This window comes from Rhinoderma darwinii, chromosome 12 (genome assembly GCF_050947455.1).
Source record: "Rhinoderma darwinii isolate aRhiDar2 chromosome 12, aRhiDar2.hap1, whole genome shotgun sequence".
Taxonomy (NCBI): domain Eukaryota; kingdom Metazoa; phylum Chordata; class Amphibia; order Anura; family Rhinodermatidae; genus Rhinoderma; species Rhinoderma darwinii.
In genome coordinates, this window is record NC_134698.1 from 58,270,331 (window position 1) to 58,288,315 (window position 17,985).

The window sequence follows — 17,985 nt, forward strand, 5'->3', positions numbered from 1 at the left end:
TGGTCATGGACTAAGTAGTTTAAAGCCCCTGACATCACTGTCCATACATGCACAGTGATGTCAGGGTCTTCTCCGGGCTCAGCGCTTAAGGTAGTGCCCCGTCGGAGTCATACGTCAGGACTCCACCAGATGTATACCTTCAACGGAAGAAAAATAAATTATGTCAACAGGGCCTTAGATGTGATCGTGTCGGAGACACGCTGGACCAGCTTTCAGCCAAGCCGTCAGTCCAGTTGACCTGACGGAATCGGCTTTAACGCATAAAGCTCGATCTAAAAAAAAGTAAAACTTTTTTGAACAAAAGACAATTTAAAAACATTGTAACAAGAAAACGGAGTTCAAAGGCTTGCATAGCTCTTAAGGGGTTAACCTCTTGAGGGGGTATAAGTGCTCTCCCCATACTTACCATCATCATGTATTTGTCACACAAATGAAAAAAAAAAATCCTACAAAAAAGCTGAGGCTTCATTCACATCTGCGTCAGGGCTCCGTTCTGGCGTTCCGTCGGAATTGAGCCCTGACTGACACAAACTGAAACCATAGGTTTCCGTTTCCATCACCATTGATTTCAATGGTGACGGATCCGGTGCCAATGGTTTGTGCAAGGGTTCCGCCATTTTGACGGGATTAATACTGTAGTCGACTAGCAGATGTGAACATAGCCTAAGATAGATTTTCATGCATAAACTTTGGAGACCTTGCATTTGTCTTTAAATCAGATCTTCTTTATGTCAGTGAATAAGAACATTCTTGTTTACATTTAGAGGATGTGAATACAATGCTATCCACCCTAGACAATCCTCTGTGAGCTTAAAGGGGTTGTACCAGAATCAAAAAACTTACCTATGCAGAGGATAGGTTATAATTTTCTGATCACTGGGGGCCCCATAGATCACGAGAACGGGGGTCCCGAACCCCCTATTCCTCCTAACTCCTCCATTAAATGCAGCAGCGGTCGAGCATGCGCGCTGCCACACAATTCAGTCTATGAGAATGACAGAAACCGCCGAGTACTGCGGGGGTCGCAGTGAGGAAGACCTGGGTGTTTGGGATTCCCGTTCTTGCAATTGGTGGAACACCCAGCGATCAAACAATTATCACCTATTCTGTGGATAGGTGATGATTTTTGATTCTGGGAATAACCCTTTTACACAATAGCCATTAGCAGCAGCTGCACAAATCTGCTTGTTTGCTACAATGTATCAGTCTTGAGTTCAGGCTGTTTAGCTCGGAGATCATTGCCTACACTAGATACCAATGTATCCACTTCTCATCTGAGAGCAAGACTAGGTCTATATCAATATGTTGTCCCTGAGTGTAAGTAAACAAGTGCTCCAATTCACTGACAACAAACAAAGATCTTGAAAACAGTAAGGAATTGATACACAAAGTATATTAGAAAAATGTATAACTTTTTATTTATACAACGATTAGGCTTTATTTACCAAAATAACACTATAATAATCAATAGTTGATCTCACTCATAAGTGGTAAATCTCGACACTACATTATCGCTAATACTGACACACACCTGCAAAACTGTAATGTATTTTATAATCAAATTAACTTACAAGCATAGGCACTCCATACCGCAGCGTTGTATTGTTTTTACACGATAGCAATAGCTTTTGTAGCATTTTGCAATTATCCCCTATCACCTTGGGGGAAGTATTTCACTGCAGCACACAGTACACCTAAATCCGGTAATTTCACATCGGCATCAAAATAGATCCTGGTAGACTAAAGGACCTTTGATGACGTCATGAGCATGTGATCAGTCAGATGTGTAGGAGGAGGCTTTGCTGCTGGAGGAGCCTCATGTGTTTTTCTCCTGGGTCCTTACTTTAAATGTGTCCCTGGAAAAATAGTAAAAATATATAGTTCCTACCTCATAGCAGGCTTGAGTGGTTTGTGAATATTTGATATGATTGACAAGGTAAAACATTTAAGATAATACTTCAAAAATATTGGCATGACTTTATTGTATTGTATTGTATTGACCTATGTGAGAAACTGTAAAATGGAAGACAAAGTAAACAGTTTATGTTTGCAACTTAAAATAACAAAAAGTTACAAGTAAGTATAGCCCTTGGGTTGTCTTTTCTGTCAAAAATGTCATTCACTTATTTCTTAGTTATTTCTGGGGAAGATGGGTGACAACTAGTAATATGACCACCATTTAATCTCTCATCTTTATTAGAGCTGTAAACTGTCAAATCTGCCTAGTTACACTAGGGTTGCACAATGCATCGAACTATCGATACTGTTTAGATACAGCGCACCCTCAAACGGTTCGATGACGTCATTTCATGTATTTCGATTCTAAGCTGTGCGGCCACACAGCTCAGTATTGTAATACATGAATGTAGTTAGAGCGGGGCTGCGGGTGTGTAATACAGCCATTGCCCCGCTCCTGAGTCCTGACGTGTGCGCTTGCGGTCAGCATGAGGTGATGCGGCCAGCGCTGCACTAATGAGCGGAGGCACTGAAGACAGAACATGGCGGACACACTACAAAACACCCCCATGTTCTGTCTTCAGTGCCGTCACCCGTTAGTACATCCCCTCATGCTGACAGTGCGCGCACACTTGTTGTCAGGAGCGGGGGCAATGGTTGTATTACACAGCCGCAGCCCCGCTCTAACGGCGGTGATCAGAGAAAACTCTTTTCCCCTGCATGCTGCGATCAAAGCTGACCGCAGCATTCAAGGGGAAAATGAGAAGAGGGGGATTGCCCTTTGGATCGTTTCACAGGGAATCGATCAAGGGACATACCATATATGAGCAGACAGCCCAGGGTTCATTGAAGGACCCCAGGGCTCAGTGGCGGATTAAGTAGACCATGGGCCCTGGGCTGTTACCCAAACTTGGGCCCCCCTTCCTCACCGCCGCCTTGCCGCACCGTAACTATTTTTAACACTACTTTTTGGGGCAAGCATTAACAGTGTTACGATTCCCCTTGTCACAGCGCGGTGTCCCTACATACTGACAGTATCACACTGTGCAGGGACACAACCTCCTGACAAGGGGAATTGTCTATCAGTCCTGGACTGCAGAAAGACTTTTTGTGAAATACAAGGATTTCCTATAATAAACATGTCAGGAGAGGTGACAGATTCTCTATAAATCTAGTGACTCACAGGTGACGACGTAGTTTTTTTTCCTCTTCTCCATCCAGTCCAGACTTCATGACGACTTTTCCCGGCCATGACCCATTTTTGCAGAATTTGCCACTCAGATGTCTTTGGCTCCTCACTTTTCCAACATTTCCACACCTATAAACAAAGATAATATTATCATGGTGCCACACACTGTGCCCCTAAATATAATAGCACCAAACACTGCGCCCCTGAATAAAATAGTACAAACACTGTGCCCCTAAATATTATAGCACCATAGACTGCGCCCCTGAATATAATTGTGCCAAACACTGTAGATAGCACCACACACAGCCCCCTGTAAATAGCGCTACACAGTCCTCCCCTTCTGTAAATAGCGTCACATAGCCCTCCCCCTCTTGTATATAGTGCTACACAGCAATCCCCCTTAGATATAGTGATACACAGCGCTCCCTTCTATATAGTGCTATACAACAATCCCCCCTTGTATATTGTGCTACACAGCATCTCCCCCCTTGGACCTGCAGCTCTTGTAATTGCTCAGTATAATGTCCCCCATAGCTGCCCCCACAGTATATTGCCACCCATAGCTGCCCCCACAGTATAATGCCCCATAGATGTGACACAGTATAATGCCCCCATAACTGCAACACAGTATAATGCCCCATAGCTGCGACACAGTATAATGCCTCCATAGCTGCGACACAGTATAATGCCCCATAGCTGACACAGTATAATGCCCCATAGCTGACACAGTATAATGCCACATAGCTGACACAGTATAATGCCACATAGCTGACACAGTATAATGCCCCATAGAGGTGACACAGTATAATGCCCCATAGCTGACACAGTATAATGCCCCATAGCTGACACAGTATAATGCCCCATAGCTGACACAGTATAATGCCCCATAGAGGTGACACAGTATAATGCCCCATAGCTGACACAGTATAATGCCCCATAGCTGACACAGCATAATGCCACATATGTACGTACCTAATAAAAAAAGAAAACATAATTGCTTACCTATCCCGGTTCCCACGACGGTGGGGGATGCGATGCTTCTCCTCCTCTGCACTGTGCTGTGCTATGAGTGACTCCGTGCAGACAGGCGCGATGACGTCACTACATCGCGCCTGCCTGCACCGAGCCGCTCACGGCAGAGTGAATGCTGGAGCGAGGCTCCAGCATTCAACCAAACTGAATCTGCGTCCTGCGGATGCAGATTCAGTCGGAAGCAGGCAGCGCGGTAGCGCTGCATAGTTTTTTAAGTTTGTGTGCGGTTCGGGCCGCGATGGGCCCCCTGGCAGCCTCGGGCTCCGATGGGCCCCCTGGCAGCCTCGGGCCCCGATGGGCCCCCTGGCAGCCTCGGGCCCCGGGCGACCGCCCGAAACGCCCACATTATAATCCGCCATTGCCAGGGCTGTCTGACCATATTCCCTGTTGGTAGGGCATACTTAGGTATGTCCTAACAACTGCCTGTGTACTATCCGTATATAGGTATGTCCTAACAACTATAGTGTGAAGGAAAGGCAGATCCAGCACTCCAATGATTAAAAATTCAGTTTTATTAGGTCATGTTTAAAAGGGATAAAACAACAATCCCGGGACCACGCTTACGCGTTTCAGACCACTAGGGTCCTTAATCATAGCTTGCTCTAAGCAGATAAAATTCACAAATATATAGTCAAGAAAATCTATCATGTGATCAATTTGGGCTGGGTTTAAACATTTTAACCCTATCCAATCAGTACCAAAACTTGTGTCGTAGTTTCCTCTTGGTGTTTGAAATCATAGAATTATATTATAGGAGTAATCTATATTCTCACAAATAGCGCAAAAATAAATGACTGTCACAACAGAAGGAAAAAATTACATACATCAAGTGAATGTATATACATCTCTTAGTTACATTTCCTTGACAAAAGCCTGGTATGTTAGTAGACTAATTAATTTAGATATCAGGTGTGCATTGACGTCAAACATGATTGTAGGGTGTTTTACTTATAAGCGGTTACAAAAATGTAGATATATGTTCGTAAATGACAAACTGTTGTCATAATATTTTGCTGTTAAGAATGACAAAAACATTAAACATCAAGAACAATTAACAATCATTGTTAGTATGGAGTTAACTTTGTAAAAAATATATATTGTTCTGAAATGAATAAACCTCCTAGTTTTTCAAAAGCAAAAGAGCAAAAAAGCAAAAAAGCGAAATTAACGCACCTCCGTTTTGTCTCGATCATTATATACAATAATAAGTGCATGGTATCTACTGAGAAAATGAGTATAATTCAAATAGAAGAAATGTTGGTAGAAAAATAGAATAACTACCGCAGACAGTGGAATGTAACCACGGTATCGTGTGCGTGTGTATATGTCCTATTCATATGAACTCCGTGGTGCTGAATGAACAGCTCCAATTATTTGTTTAAATGTATTTATAAGAGTACTGATTTTGAAATAAAAAATAAGAGATGGATTTTGTTTTGTTTTAATGGATATGTATGGACATCCTATTATATAGTTTGCTTAAAATATGATATAATGAAAAAATGTAGAAATGGCTTTTCTAAATAAAAAACAATCTTTTTAACTGTGTCAAAGATGCATTATTATGGTTACAACAGAAGTGTGTCATGCAACAGTAACAATTTACAAATATTAGTGATCAATATAATCCAATTTACAGCCATTAGTGATCAAGATAATATAAAGTAAATTTAAATTTACTGGTGTACTAAGGAACAGAGATTTTTCTCATATTTCGATCAATGGAAATGTATATATATATAACAATTCTTCAGTATTATTAAACAAAAAAAAAAATTTTTGAACAAGTGTATTCTAAATTTTGAGACATATTTATGATCTGAAATTAAATTGATTTAAACATATCAATTTATTTTTTTAGAGCAATTAGTTCAAGTATTATACATGTTTTTGAATTGCCTGTCACTGCTGTCTCCGTGGTGCTGAAAGGACAGCTCCCCTGTGAGACTATTAACAGAGATACTGACAATAGACGGAAAAACAGCGTGTGATCTAAAAAAGTTTATAGATATTTTAACATAGTATAGTTAAACTAGAGTGAAGTATTGAGTCCATGATGTTAAACAGAGAGTTTCACTTGATAATTCTTTTGAAGAAAACTGAAACAATTTTAATTATGAATAAATTTTTTTGTACGTTAGTGTTTACTAATATACTTTAGTTTGACTTGGATGTAATATTGATATAGATAACAATTTGATAGTGACACTATTTATGATTTAATCATAGATTTAGAACTATGGTGAATTTAAAGATATGTTTTGAGAAAGATATGTTTCGAATTATTTTAGTAAATATACATTAAATCATTCCTATAATTCATGCCCTCGGGAAAGCGAGTGTCTAGTTTCAAAATCCATAGCGCTTCTCTATTGAGCAAAAGTTTTCTCCAATTTCCCCCTCTTTTTGGACAGTATACTCTTTCCAAACCACAAACTTTAAATGAACTAATATTTCCTTGATGTGTCTCTCGGAAATGTTTCGCCGCTCCTGAAACATTGATTTTATTCAAGTTCTTGATATCTGCTATATGTTCAGCTATTCTCTTTTTTAAAGGTCTTATAGTGCATCCTACATATTGCTTGTTGCAGGTATTACAAGATATAACATATACCACATATGTAGTGTTACAATTAATAAAAGATTTTATAGAAAAAGAGATTTTAGTTGAAAAGGATGTTAAATTGTTGGAAATCATCATGTATTGACAAATGGTACATCTGTTGCCTCCACATTTACATGAACCTGTGTACTTTAGCCATGTGTTCGTTTTATCAGAGGTTTTTGGAAAGATGCTAGGTGAAATTTTGTTACCTATTGTGGTTGAATTTCTGGCCACAAAGTTACAACCTGTTCTTAAAATTTTCCTGAGATCCTGATCTTTGTCCAAAATTGGTAAATATCGTTTCATAATGGATATTATTTTATTATACTCGTTACTGTAAGGAGTGGAGAAAGTTAAAGATTTAGTTTGGTGATTGCTTCTTTTGGGGTTTTTTATTTTAGGACACAATAGTTCAGATCTGGATTTAGCTGTTACTTTATTTTTTGCTTTTTGCAATATTTGTTTGGAATAGCCCCGTGTCATGAGTCTATTGTCAATGACATTGCATTCAGCAAGAAAATCAGAACTATGGGTGCAAATTCGTTTTGCACGTGTATATTCTCCTATTGGAAGATTATTAATGACATGTTTTGGATGTGCACTCGACGCATGTAGGATTGAATTACCAGAAGTAGGTTTACGGTATAAACTACTAACAATATTAGGTTCTGAAGAGTCACCCGTTAGTGTGATATCAAGAAAGGATAAAGATGTTAAATTTTTATTGTATGTGAACTTAAGATTATCTTCATTATTGTTTATATATATTACAAAGTCCTCAATTTCTCTATATGGACCTGACCAGATGATCAATATATCATCAATAAAACGACCATAGTAATGTATATTATTTGCAAATGGATTAGAATTATTATAGATGTAACGTTCTTCCCACCAAGTTACATATATATTAGCTAATGAAGGGGAAAACTTAGCCCCCATAGAGCATCCCAAACTTTGCAAATAGTTGGGTTACATGTGACATCAGTGCTTTATACTCATCCATTCCACATGATAAAGCCATTATAGCCCTTAGTGACCAACTACAAAAATATACTAACTATTCAGACGATCTTAAAGAGTATATTCTTAGTGTCACTTTCCATCTATTAAAACATAATTATTTTTTGTTTGATAATTCCTTTTATTTGCAAAGTTTGGGATGCTCTATGGGGGCTAAGTTTTCCCCTTCATTAGCTAATATATATGTAACTTGGTGGGAAGAACGTTACATCTATAATAATTCTAATCCATTTGCAAATAATATACATTACTATGGTCGTTTTATTGATGATATATTGATCATCTGGTCAGGTCCATATAGAGAAATTGAGGACTTTGTAATATATATAAACAATAATGAAGATAATCTTAAGTTCACATACAATAAAAATTTAACATCTTTATCCTTTCTTGATATCACACTAACGGGTGACTCTTCAGAACCTAATATTGTTAGTAGTTTATACCGTAAACCTACTTCTGGTAATTCAATCCTACATGCGTCGAGTGCACATCCAAAACATGTCATTAATAATCTTCCAATAGGAGAATATACACGTGCAAAACGAATTTGCACCCATAGTTCTGATTTTCTTGCTGAATGCAATGTCATTGACAATAGACTCATGACACGGGGCTATTCCAAACAAATATTGCAAAAAGCAAAAAATAAAGTAACAGCTAAATCCAGATCTGAACTATTGTGTCCTAAAATAAAAAACCCCAAAAGAAGCAATCACCAAACTAAATCTTTAACTTTCTCCACTCCTTACAGTAACGAGTATAATAAAATAATATCCATTATGAAACGATATTTACCAATTTTGGACAAAGATCAGGATCTCAGGAAAATTTTAAGAACAGGTTGTAACTTTGTGGCCAGAAATTCAACCACAATAGGTAACAAAATTTCACCTAGCATCTTTCCAAAAACCTCTGATAAAACGAACACATGGCTAAAGTACACAGGTTCATGTAAATGTGGAGGCAACAGATGTACCATTTGTCAATACATGATGATTTCCAACAATTTAACATCCTTTTCAACTAAAATCTCTTTTTCTATAAAATCTTTTATTAATTGTAACACTACATATGTGGTATATGTTATATCTTGTAATACCTGCAACAAGCAATATGTAGGATGCACTATAAGACCTTTAAAAAAGAGAATAGCTGAACATATAGCAGATATCAAGAACTTGAATAAAATCAATGTTTCAGGAGCGGCGAAACATTTCCGAGAGACACATCAAGGAAATATTAGTTCATTTAAAGTTTGTGGTTTGGAAAGAGTATACTGTCCAAAAAGAGGGGGAAATTGGAGAAAACTTTTGCTCAATAGAGAAGCGCTATGGATTTTGAAACTAGACACTCGCTTTCCCGAGGGCATGAATTATAGGAATGATTTAATGTATATTTACTAAAATAATTCGAAACATATCTTTCTCAAAACATATCTTTAAATTCACCATAGTTCTAAATCTATGATTAAATCATAAATAGTGTCACTATCAAATTGTTATCTATATCAATATTACATCCAAGTCAAACTAAAGTATATTAGTAAACACTAACGTACAAAAAAATTTATTCATAATTAAAATTGTTTCAGTTTTCTTCAAAAGAATTATCAAGTGAAACTCTCTGTTTAACATCATGGACTCAATACTTCACTCTAGTTTAACTATACTATGTTAAAATATCTATAAACTTTTTTAGATCACACGCTGTTTTTCCGTCTATTGTCAGTATCTCTGTTAATAGTCTCACAGGGGAGCTGTCCTTTCAGCACCACGGAGACAGCAGTGACAGGCAATTCAAAAACATGTATAATACTTGAACTAATTGCTCTAAAAAAATAAATTGATATGTTTAAATCAATTTAATTTCAGATCATAAATATGTCTCAAAATTTAGAATACACTTGTTCAAAAATTTTTTTTTTTTTTGTTTAATAATACTGAAGAATTGTTATATATATATACATTTCCATTGATCGAAATATGAGAAAAATCTCTGTTCCTTAGTACACCAGTAAATTTAAATTTACTTTATATTATCTTGATCACTAATGGCTGTAAATTGGATTATATTGATCACTAATATTTGTAAATTGTTACTGTTGCATGACACACTTCTGTTGTAACCATAATAATGCATCTTTGACACAGTTAAAAAGATTGTTTTTTATTTAGAAAAGCCATTTCTACATTTTTTCATTATATCATATTTTAAGCAAACTATATAATAGGATGTCCATACATATCCATTAAAACAAAACAAAATCCATCTCTTATTTTTTATTTCAAAATCAGTACTCTTATAAATACATTTAAACAAATAATTGGAGCTGTTCATTCAGCACCACGGAGTTCATATGAATAGGACATATACACACGCACACGATACCGTGGTTACATTCCACTGTCTGCGGTAGTTATTCTATTTTTCTACCAACATTTCTTCTATTTGAATTATACTCATTTTCTCAGTAGATACCATGCACTTATTATTGTATATAATGATCGAGACAAAACGGAGGTGCGTTAATTTCGCTTTTTTGCTTTTTTGCTCTTTTGCTTTTGAAAAACTAGGAGGTTTATTCATTTCAGAACAATATATATTTTTTACAAAGTTAACTCCATACTAACAATGATTGTTAATTGTTCTTGATGTTTAATGTTTTTGTCATTCTTAACAGCAAAATATTATGACAACAGTTTGTCATTTACGAACATATATCTACATTTTTGTAACCGCTTATAAGTAAAACACCCTACAATCATGTTTGACGTCAATGCACACCTGATATCTAAATTAATTAGTCTACTAACATACCAGGCTTTTGTCAAGGAAATGTAACTAAGAGATGTATATACATTCACTTGATGTATGTAATTTTTTCCTTCTGTTGTGACAGTCATTTATTTTTGCGCTATTTGTGAGAATATAGATTACTCCTATAATATAATTCTATGATTTCAAACACCAAGAGGAAACTACGACACAAGTTTTGGTACTGATTGGATAGGGTTAAAATGTTTAAACCCAGCCCAAATTGATCACATGATAGATTTTCTTGACTATATATTTGTGAATTTTATCTGCTTAGAGCAAGCTATGATTAAGGACCCTAGTGGTCTGAAACGCGTAAGCGTGGTCCCGGGATTGTTGTTTTATCCCTTTTAAACATGACCTAATAAAACTGAATTTTTAATCATTGGAGTGCTGGATCTGCCTTTCCTTCACACTATTTTTGTTACCAAAACCTGCTGTCGACACAGGATTAAGCTCAGGAGGATCTACGAGCACCCACAGCTTTTTGGATTCTTATGCCTATTCAGGCATCAATCAAGCTTTACACAAAACGCATGAAAAAAACGCATTGGAAAAACGCAACTTGGTTATGAGGTGAGCAAAACTTGAGGTACAAGCTTTTTTCACATGTCCTAACAACTGCCTGTGTACTATCAGTATATAGATATATGCCAGTACAATAAAGTTGAAAAGTAAAAAATATATATTTTTTTTACAATAAACATTAAAATAAAAGTCTCAATACATAAAATATACATATTCGGTATCGTTGCAACCGTAATAACAAATTTATAGTGTCATTTATGATGTTTAAAAATAAAAACTGATCTGAGGCACGAGGTGTTATGAATGTTGAACCTCCATGTGCCTCACATTACTAGTAATTAACCCCATCATGTACCTCACACATTAACCCAATGTTGTCCATTATGACTGAGGACCATGGTAGGGTTAATTACTATTAATGTGAGGCACATGGAGGTTCAAAATTCATCACACCACGCACCTCACATCAGAAAATGGAGGAACTTTTTTTGAAATTATTATATCGTTTTGGTATGGAGTATCGCAATACTACATGAAGTATCGGCATCGAAGTCCGAATTCTGGTATGGTGACATCCCTAAGTCATACATTGATTCATATCCTTCCCCCATTACTAGGAGAAAATGGAGGACTGTATTGATTTTCACCAAGCTTTCCAAGAAAGAGATATGATTAGGAAGAAGGTGAATTAAATATTTGGACGTCATAGAGAGATGGTCGCGCAATGTTTTTTGATGCAGTTTTTGACCGAATATTAACTACAGGTAAAACCTGTTTAAAAAAAAAAGAACATGCTTCACCTGTAATTTTACCATAGAGGCAAAAGTCGCATTGAAAAAAACACATTCATGCATCACCTGGTCTTGGCGAACGGCACAATACTGTTGCGTACTGGTATGCATGAAAGCACCCTAAGGGGTTTTACGGGTGCTTCTTGAACCCATATTATGGACGCAACAGCTGAACTTCCCTAGGTTCATCAGCGTAGAGGGTAGTTACGGAAACAGTGTAGCATGGGGAGCTGTGCTATTTCCGTTACTCCCGACTAATCATGAAGTGATTTGCTGGGAGGCATGGGAGCAGAGCAAGTTAGAACCGGGTTTAGGGGGCCCCTTCCTAGAGATAGGTGAGGGACCCGCATCTATTGGACATTTTATGGCATGTCCTGTAGATATGACATTAATGTCCAATATGGGAAAACCCCTTTAAAGCTCCACTCTCATTAGGGGCTGTATACTGTGCATAAACTGTGTCTGATATTCCCAAGTGAAAGGAAATGAGCTGCAATACCAAATATATCCCATTTACAAGAGTAGTGCTGTTTCTGGGGAAAGAAAATAAGCGGAACTTTTATTTAATCCAGGACAACCCTTTTAAGAGCATCATATTCCTTTATACGGTGTGTACCATGTTAGGAATGTGGTGCACGCTACACAAGGGCAATAGATTGGCGCACTGCTTGGACAGTGCAAAACTTAATTATGGAAAACCAGAATCTTCCACGTGGTGTTTTATCAATTGAAAAGAAAAGTTTTTTGTCACAGGAGAAAGGAGCATTAGAAAGATGTTACTGTGAGGGAATCTTCAAAAATGGACAAGGTCAGAATTTCGGTTCCAGACTAATCAAATATTAGCATATGTGTTGACACATTTATTAAAAATAAAACATTTTAAGCCTTCTCAGAGCTTTCATTGAAAACTTCAACTTTTCTGTCAGTAGAGGGACCCAAAGTCTTATTACTTTAGGCTTCATTCAAACGTTTCCAGTACATGAAGTGGATGGATAAGGGAATTATGACTGAATGAGAAAATTACATTCACTTTTTCAGTTCAGGGAGCCAAAATGTAGATAGGGAGACAGTAAAAGTGAAAAAACTGTCAATCAGCGGCAAGGTGGGCAGGGTTAGCGGCAGCTCATGAATACATCAGACTTTCTCATAGGGCAATGCAAGTTTAGCAACAAATAAACTGTATATTTTACAAAAACTACAGCACACAGAGAAATAACGCTCATAACACTAAAATCAGCGTAAAAAAGGGGGAGGCAGATGCCCTCGTTGCTTCTAAAAGCTAAATTGCATGTATTGAATAAAGTGATTTTCTCTGCAAAGGAGGCACCCATGTGAAAAAGGAAACATTAGATTTAGGTGAGCCTACACTATATTACTCTGATGCTAGTTTAATTCTGACCAAAAAAACGCAACAAACTGTGGTGCAGTTTTTCGCCCGGAATGTCCGCTGCAGAAAACTGCAGCACTTAGCCGGCCTCCTGGGATGACGTTTCACATGGGATGAAGCGTCATCCTAGGAGGCCGGCCCCCTGACGTCATCCAGGCCAGCCTCTTGGGATGACGTTTCATCCCATGTGATCGCCGCTACAGCCTGTGATTGGCTGCAGCGGTCACATGGGATGAAACGTCATGCCAGGGGGCCGGCCTGAATGAAGAAACACAGACTCCTGGGTAAGTATAAGATTTTTTATTTTTTTTTCTGAGTTGCAAAAAAAACGCAACAGCTTCTATTTGTTGCTGGTTTTGCCTCCCCATTGAATTCAATGGGGCAAATCCGCAACAAATAAGCAACATTTACGCAAATACAATTTACATGCAGCGGAAATAAAGTTTCACATCACAGGTTAATTTCTGAGTGTTTTTTTTCGCTAGGTATTTACACAATGTGTGGTTGAGATTTTGTTTTACCTTATCCACTTTAGAGCTACGGTATTTGTTGCAGATTTTACGCAACGAATTCCGTTGCGGAAAATCCGCAGTATTTACGCAACGTGTGAACGGAGCCTAACAAATAGGGTTTGTTGCAAAAAGATCACATGTAGGACATCCATGGACAGGTAATGCACAAATAAGGACTGGAAAAAACCTTGTCACCATGGCGACTGCTAAATCTATGTGCATTTAATGGCTAAGTGCTTTCACCCTTTGCCGTAAGCATGGAGGCACACAGCAACTAACAACATCATAATCCATCTCTACCTAGAGAGGAGGTCACACAACTCTCCTACCGTATGGAGAGAGCACACAATAGCTATCAGAAGTTAAAAGTGCTATGTGCTCCTCCTGTATTTACGAGTGCCAAATGAGTTTAAAGCCAGAAAGCAGATAGCGACTGGGTGGGAATCTATTTTTTGGTGGGTAACTATAAATAAAAACGTTGTCTGGATATTTATTACAACCAACAGAGGTTTGTAAATTATACCCGAGATGCAATTAGGCGAATAGCTGAACAACTAGGACCAACTTCATTAATGGCATGGCAGAACCGAATGGCCCTAGATAAGTTGTTGGCGGAGAAAGATGGGGTATGTAAAATGATTGGGGATATTGTTGTACCTTTATTCCTAACAACACAGGTCTTGATGGCAGCATTATCCCCAGAATTAGCAGAAAATTCTGGCTTCAGTGATCCCTTCACGTCATGGATTGAAGGATGGTTTGGAAATTGGACTGGCCTGGTAACCTCGGTACTTATAACTATTGCCATCGTTGCCAGTATACTAACGGTTTGTGGATGTTGCTGCATTCCTTGCATAAGAGGATTAATTCAGAGACTCATTTACACTTCAATTACTAAAACAATGTACCAAGATATTCAAAATGAGGATATATACAATGACTTGGAAACACCCCATGATGATTATCAAGATTCTGAAGTATGAAAGGACTGGTGAAAATTTGAGGAGAGAACCTGTCCTAGATGTTTTACAGAACATTTCTTGCTAAATTTACAACAGGGGGGAATGTTAGAAAAGTTAAATTTATGCTTATTTAGATGTGATGGAGACCAAAGTGTTAAATATGCTATCAAGTGTGAGGGTGGTGGGCAGTTGAATTCCTTTATAGAGAGGAGTTAAACATTGCCATACATTTCAAGGTTGAGTAAATACAAAGAAAGCTGTGAAAGGACTGGTTTGAACTAAGTTTATCCCATGTATAAAAATCATGATACGCAAGGTAGCAGGAGACATTTGCTGATGGATGATTGATCTACCTGTCATATTGTCTCCTTATTGATAAGAATAAAAGACGCGCATTTTTCTTCAGGTGACCCCTTGAATCTATTTGATAAGAACGTACATTTTTCTATCAGGAGGTGAAGTACTGCTGTAACTACTGGAGGAACAGGGGAGGAGGCACTCCTGTAACTACTGGAGGAACAGGGGAGGAGGCACTGCTGTAACTACTGGATGATCAGGGGAGGAGGCACTGTTGTAACTACTAGAGGAATAGGGGGCACTGATGTAACTACAGGTAGAAACGGAAGGCACTGCTGAAATTACAGGCGAAGCACTACTGTAACTACTGGAGGATGGGGGAGGAGGCACTGTTGTAACTACTGGATGAATGGGGTGCACTGTAGGGGGAACAGGGGAGGAAGCACTGCTGTAACTACTGGAGGAACAAGGGAAGAGGCACTGTTGTAGCTACTAGGGGAATGGGATGCACTTCTGTAGCTAGTGGAGGAACAGGGGAGGAGGCACAATTGTAACTATGAAGGGTGGAGGCACTGCTGTAACTATTGGAGGAAAAGGGGAGGAGAAACTTGTAACTACTAGAGGAATGGGGGGAACTGATGTAACTACTGGTGGAAACGGAAGGCACTGCTGAAATTACTGGTGGAAAGAGGTGAAGTACTACTGTAACTACTGGAGGATGGGGGTTGCACTGCTGTAACAACTGGAGGAACGGGATGTGGAGGCACTGCTATAAATACTGAATTTAGAGGGAGGCACTGCTGTAACTACCGGAGGTTGGGGGGCTCTGCTATAACTACTGGAGGATAGGGGCACTTCTATTACCACTGAAGGAAGGGAGAGGCACTGCTGTAATTACTGGATAATGGGGAGCATTGCTTTAACTACTGGAGTAAGGGAGGACACTGCTGTTAGTACTGGAAGATGGGCACTACTATAACTACTGGAGGATGGGGGCGTTGCTTGAACTATTGGACTAAGGGGGACACTACCGTAACTACTGGAAGATGGGCACTACTATAACTACTGGAGGATAGGGGTACTGCTATAACTACTGGAGGATGGGGGGCACTGCTAAAATTACTGGAGGATGGGGTACTGCTTTAACTAAAAGAGGATGAGGGTACTGCTAGAAGTAGTGGAGGAAAAGGGAGGCACTACTGAAACTACTGGAGGAAGGGGGAGGCACTGCTGTAACTACTGGAGGATGGGGCACTGCTGTAGCTACTGGAGGATAGGGGGCACTGGTGTAACTACTGGAGGATGGGGCGAACTGCTATAACTACTGGAGAAAGGGGGAGGCACTACTGTAACTAGTGGAGGATGGGAGTACACTGCTGTAAGGTCTGTCAATCCCATGGCCTAAACGAGAGTTTAAATTTTGGCTGTTTTCTTTAAACAATGTGGAGTGGTCTTCTTTAAAGCACATACACTTTTGTGATTTGCTTACAACTATTACTACTATTTGGAACCCTAAAGGCTTGAGGTTATGTCATAAACAGCTATAGATTGTGAAGATAATAATATTACAGTTACTCTGTGCTAAATGTGCAGTTATATGGCTGATCTGGATAATAAGTGTAATTCTCCATCTCACTGCCATATTCATAGCGCTACTTATGTAACCTGTATTGTAGCTTTTCTCTCTTCTTTTTTCTAGAGGTCACTTTTTTTATTTTACTATACATGTTAATCATAACAACAGACACAACACATATAATAGACATTATAGATGTATTATATACTACACATCCAACAGATATGGATAAAATATTCATAATATGACTGGTATTGAATATATTTTTACTTAGAAATTGTAACTTCTTTTTTTTCTCTTGAGGCCACTTCGGTATACGTTCTATATGCTTTTGTTATTCAAACAATCAATAACATTCTGGGCTCAGCCGTTAGTAATGTTACACACTGTTATATTGTGATTCATTTTACCATTTTTGATTGGCATTTATTCCTATCAATCAAGAAACTTACCTATTTGAGGGCTGTTTGTTCTGCGGTCACCACCCCTAGAAGAAGCCAGAAATGCCCGCGAAACACGCATCGGTTGTTTAAACAAATGTATTTTTAAAATCCAATGTTAGGTCATAGTCAATGCTCTGTAAATTAGTTACTTAGCCTGCCTTACGTTGATCACTACTCTGTGTCCGATTCATCGGACACAGTTTAGTGGACACTACCGCCACTATATCTGGAGTTGTTTCCGTCATAAGTGTCCATTCACTCTCCGCTTATCCCGAATACGTGACTTGGTTAATGGTAGCTGAACAATAGTGGCCGTATTGAGAATACACTCAGTGAGGTTTCCCCGCCCACGGTCTCCTCCTCGCTACTCTTTGCTCTTCTAAACATAAATGGCACTACTGTCGCTCATACGCTCTCTGCTTCCTATTGTGGGGTCACTCCACAGCTGGGCTACAATTGTACAGCCCGGTGGAGAAACTCCACTTATATGAAAGTACTCATAGGGCCTTACTTTACAATTAAAAAAAAAATTGCGTTAGTACCAATTCCTTTATGGTCTGCATGATCATTAGTAGGTGTACACAGACAGCCTATACCTCAATCATGGCATAGAAGGGGTTATTGTAACCCTTGACAAATGGAACACATAGACTGTGTATAGACAGTACATACACAGTGTTTACATCAATAAGCTCCTTTCAACTGGTACCCCCTATTATTCAATAGTGACTAAGTACTGTTTGCATTTATGTCTTATTAAGGTATATTGGGGACCCATTATATAGTGCAGGCATTCTACATCTTGTTTATTCTACACTTTTACAGAGCATTCATTCACAATTTGACTTTATTATGTCTTTAGTGCAG

At 38.4% G+C, this 17,985-nt stretch overlaps 1 protein-coding gene across 1 annotated transcript in view; it reads right to left on the reverse strand.

The window, feature by feature from the left end:
- The window catches only part of COX16 (cytochrome c oxidase assembly factor COX16), a 52,479-nt gene extending 50,720 nt beyond the window's left edge, over positions 1-1,759 (reverse strand). The window contains exon 1 of the mRNA XM_075844568.1: positions 1,572-1,759. Coding sequence (XP_075700683.1) covers positions 1,572-1,637 — 66 coding nt within the window. The 5' untranslated portion in view covers positions 1,638-1,759. The remainder of the gene's footprint in view (positions 1-1,571) is intronic.
- Positions 1,760-17,985: the final 16,226 nt, after the last annotated feature.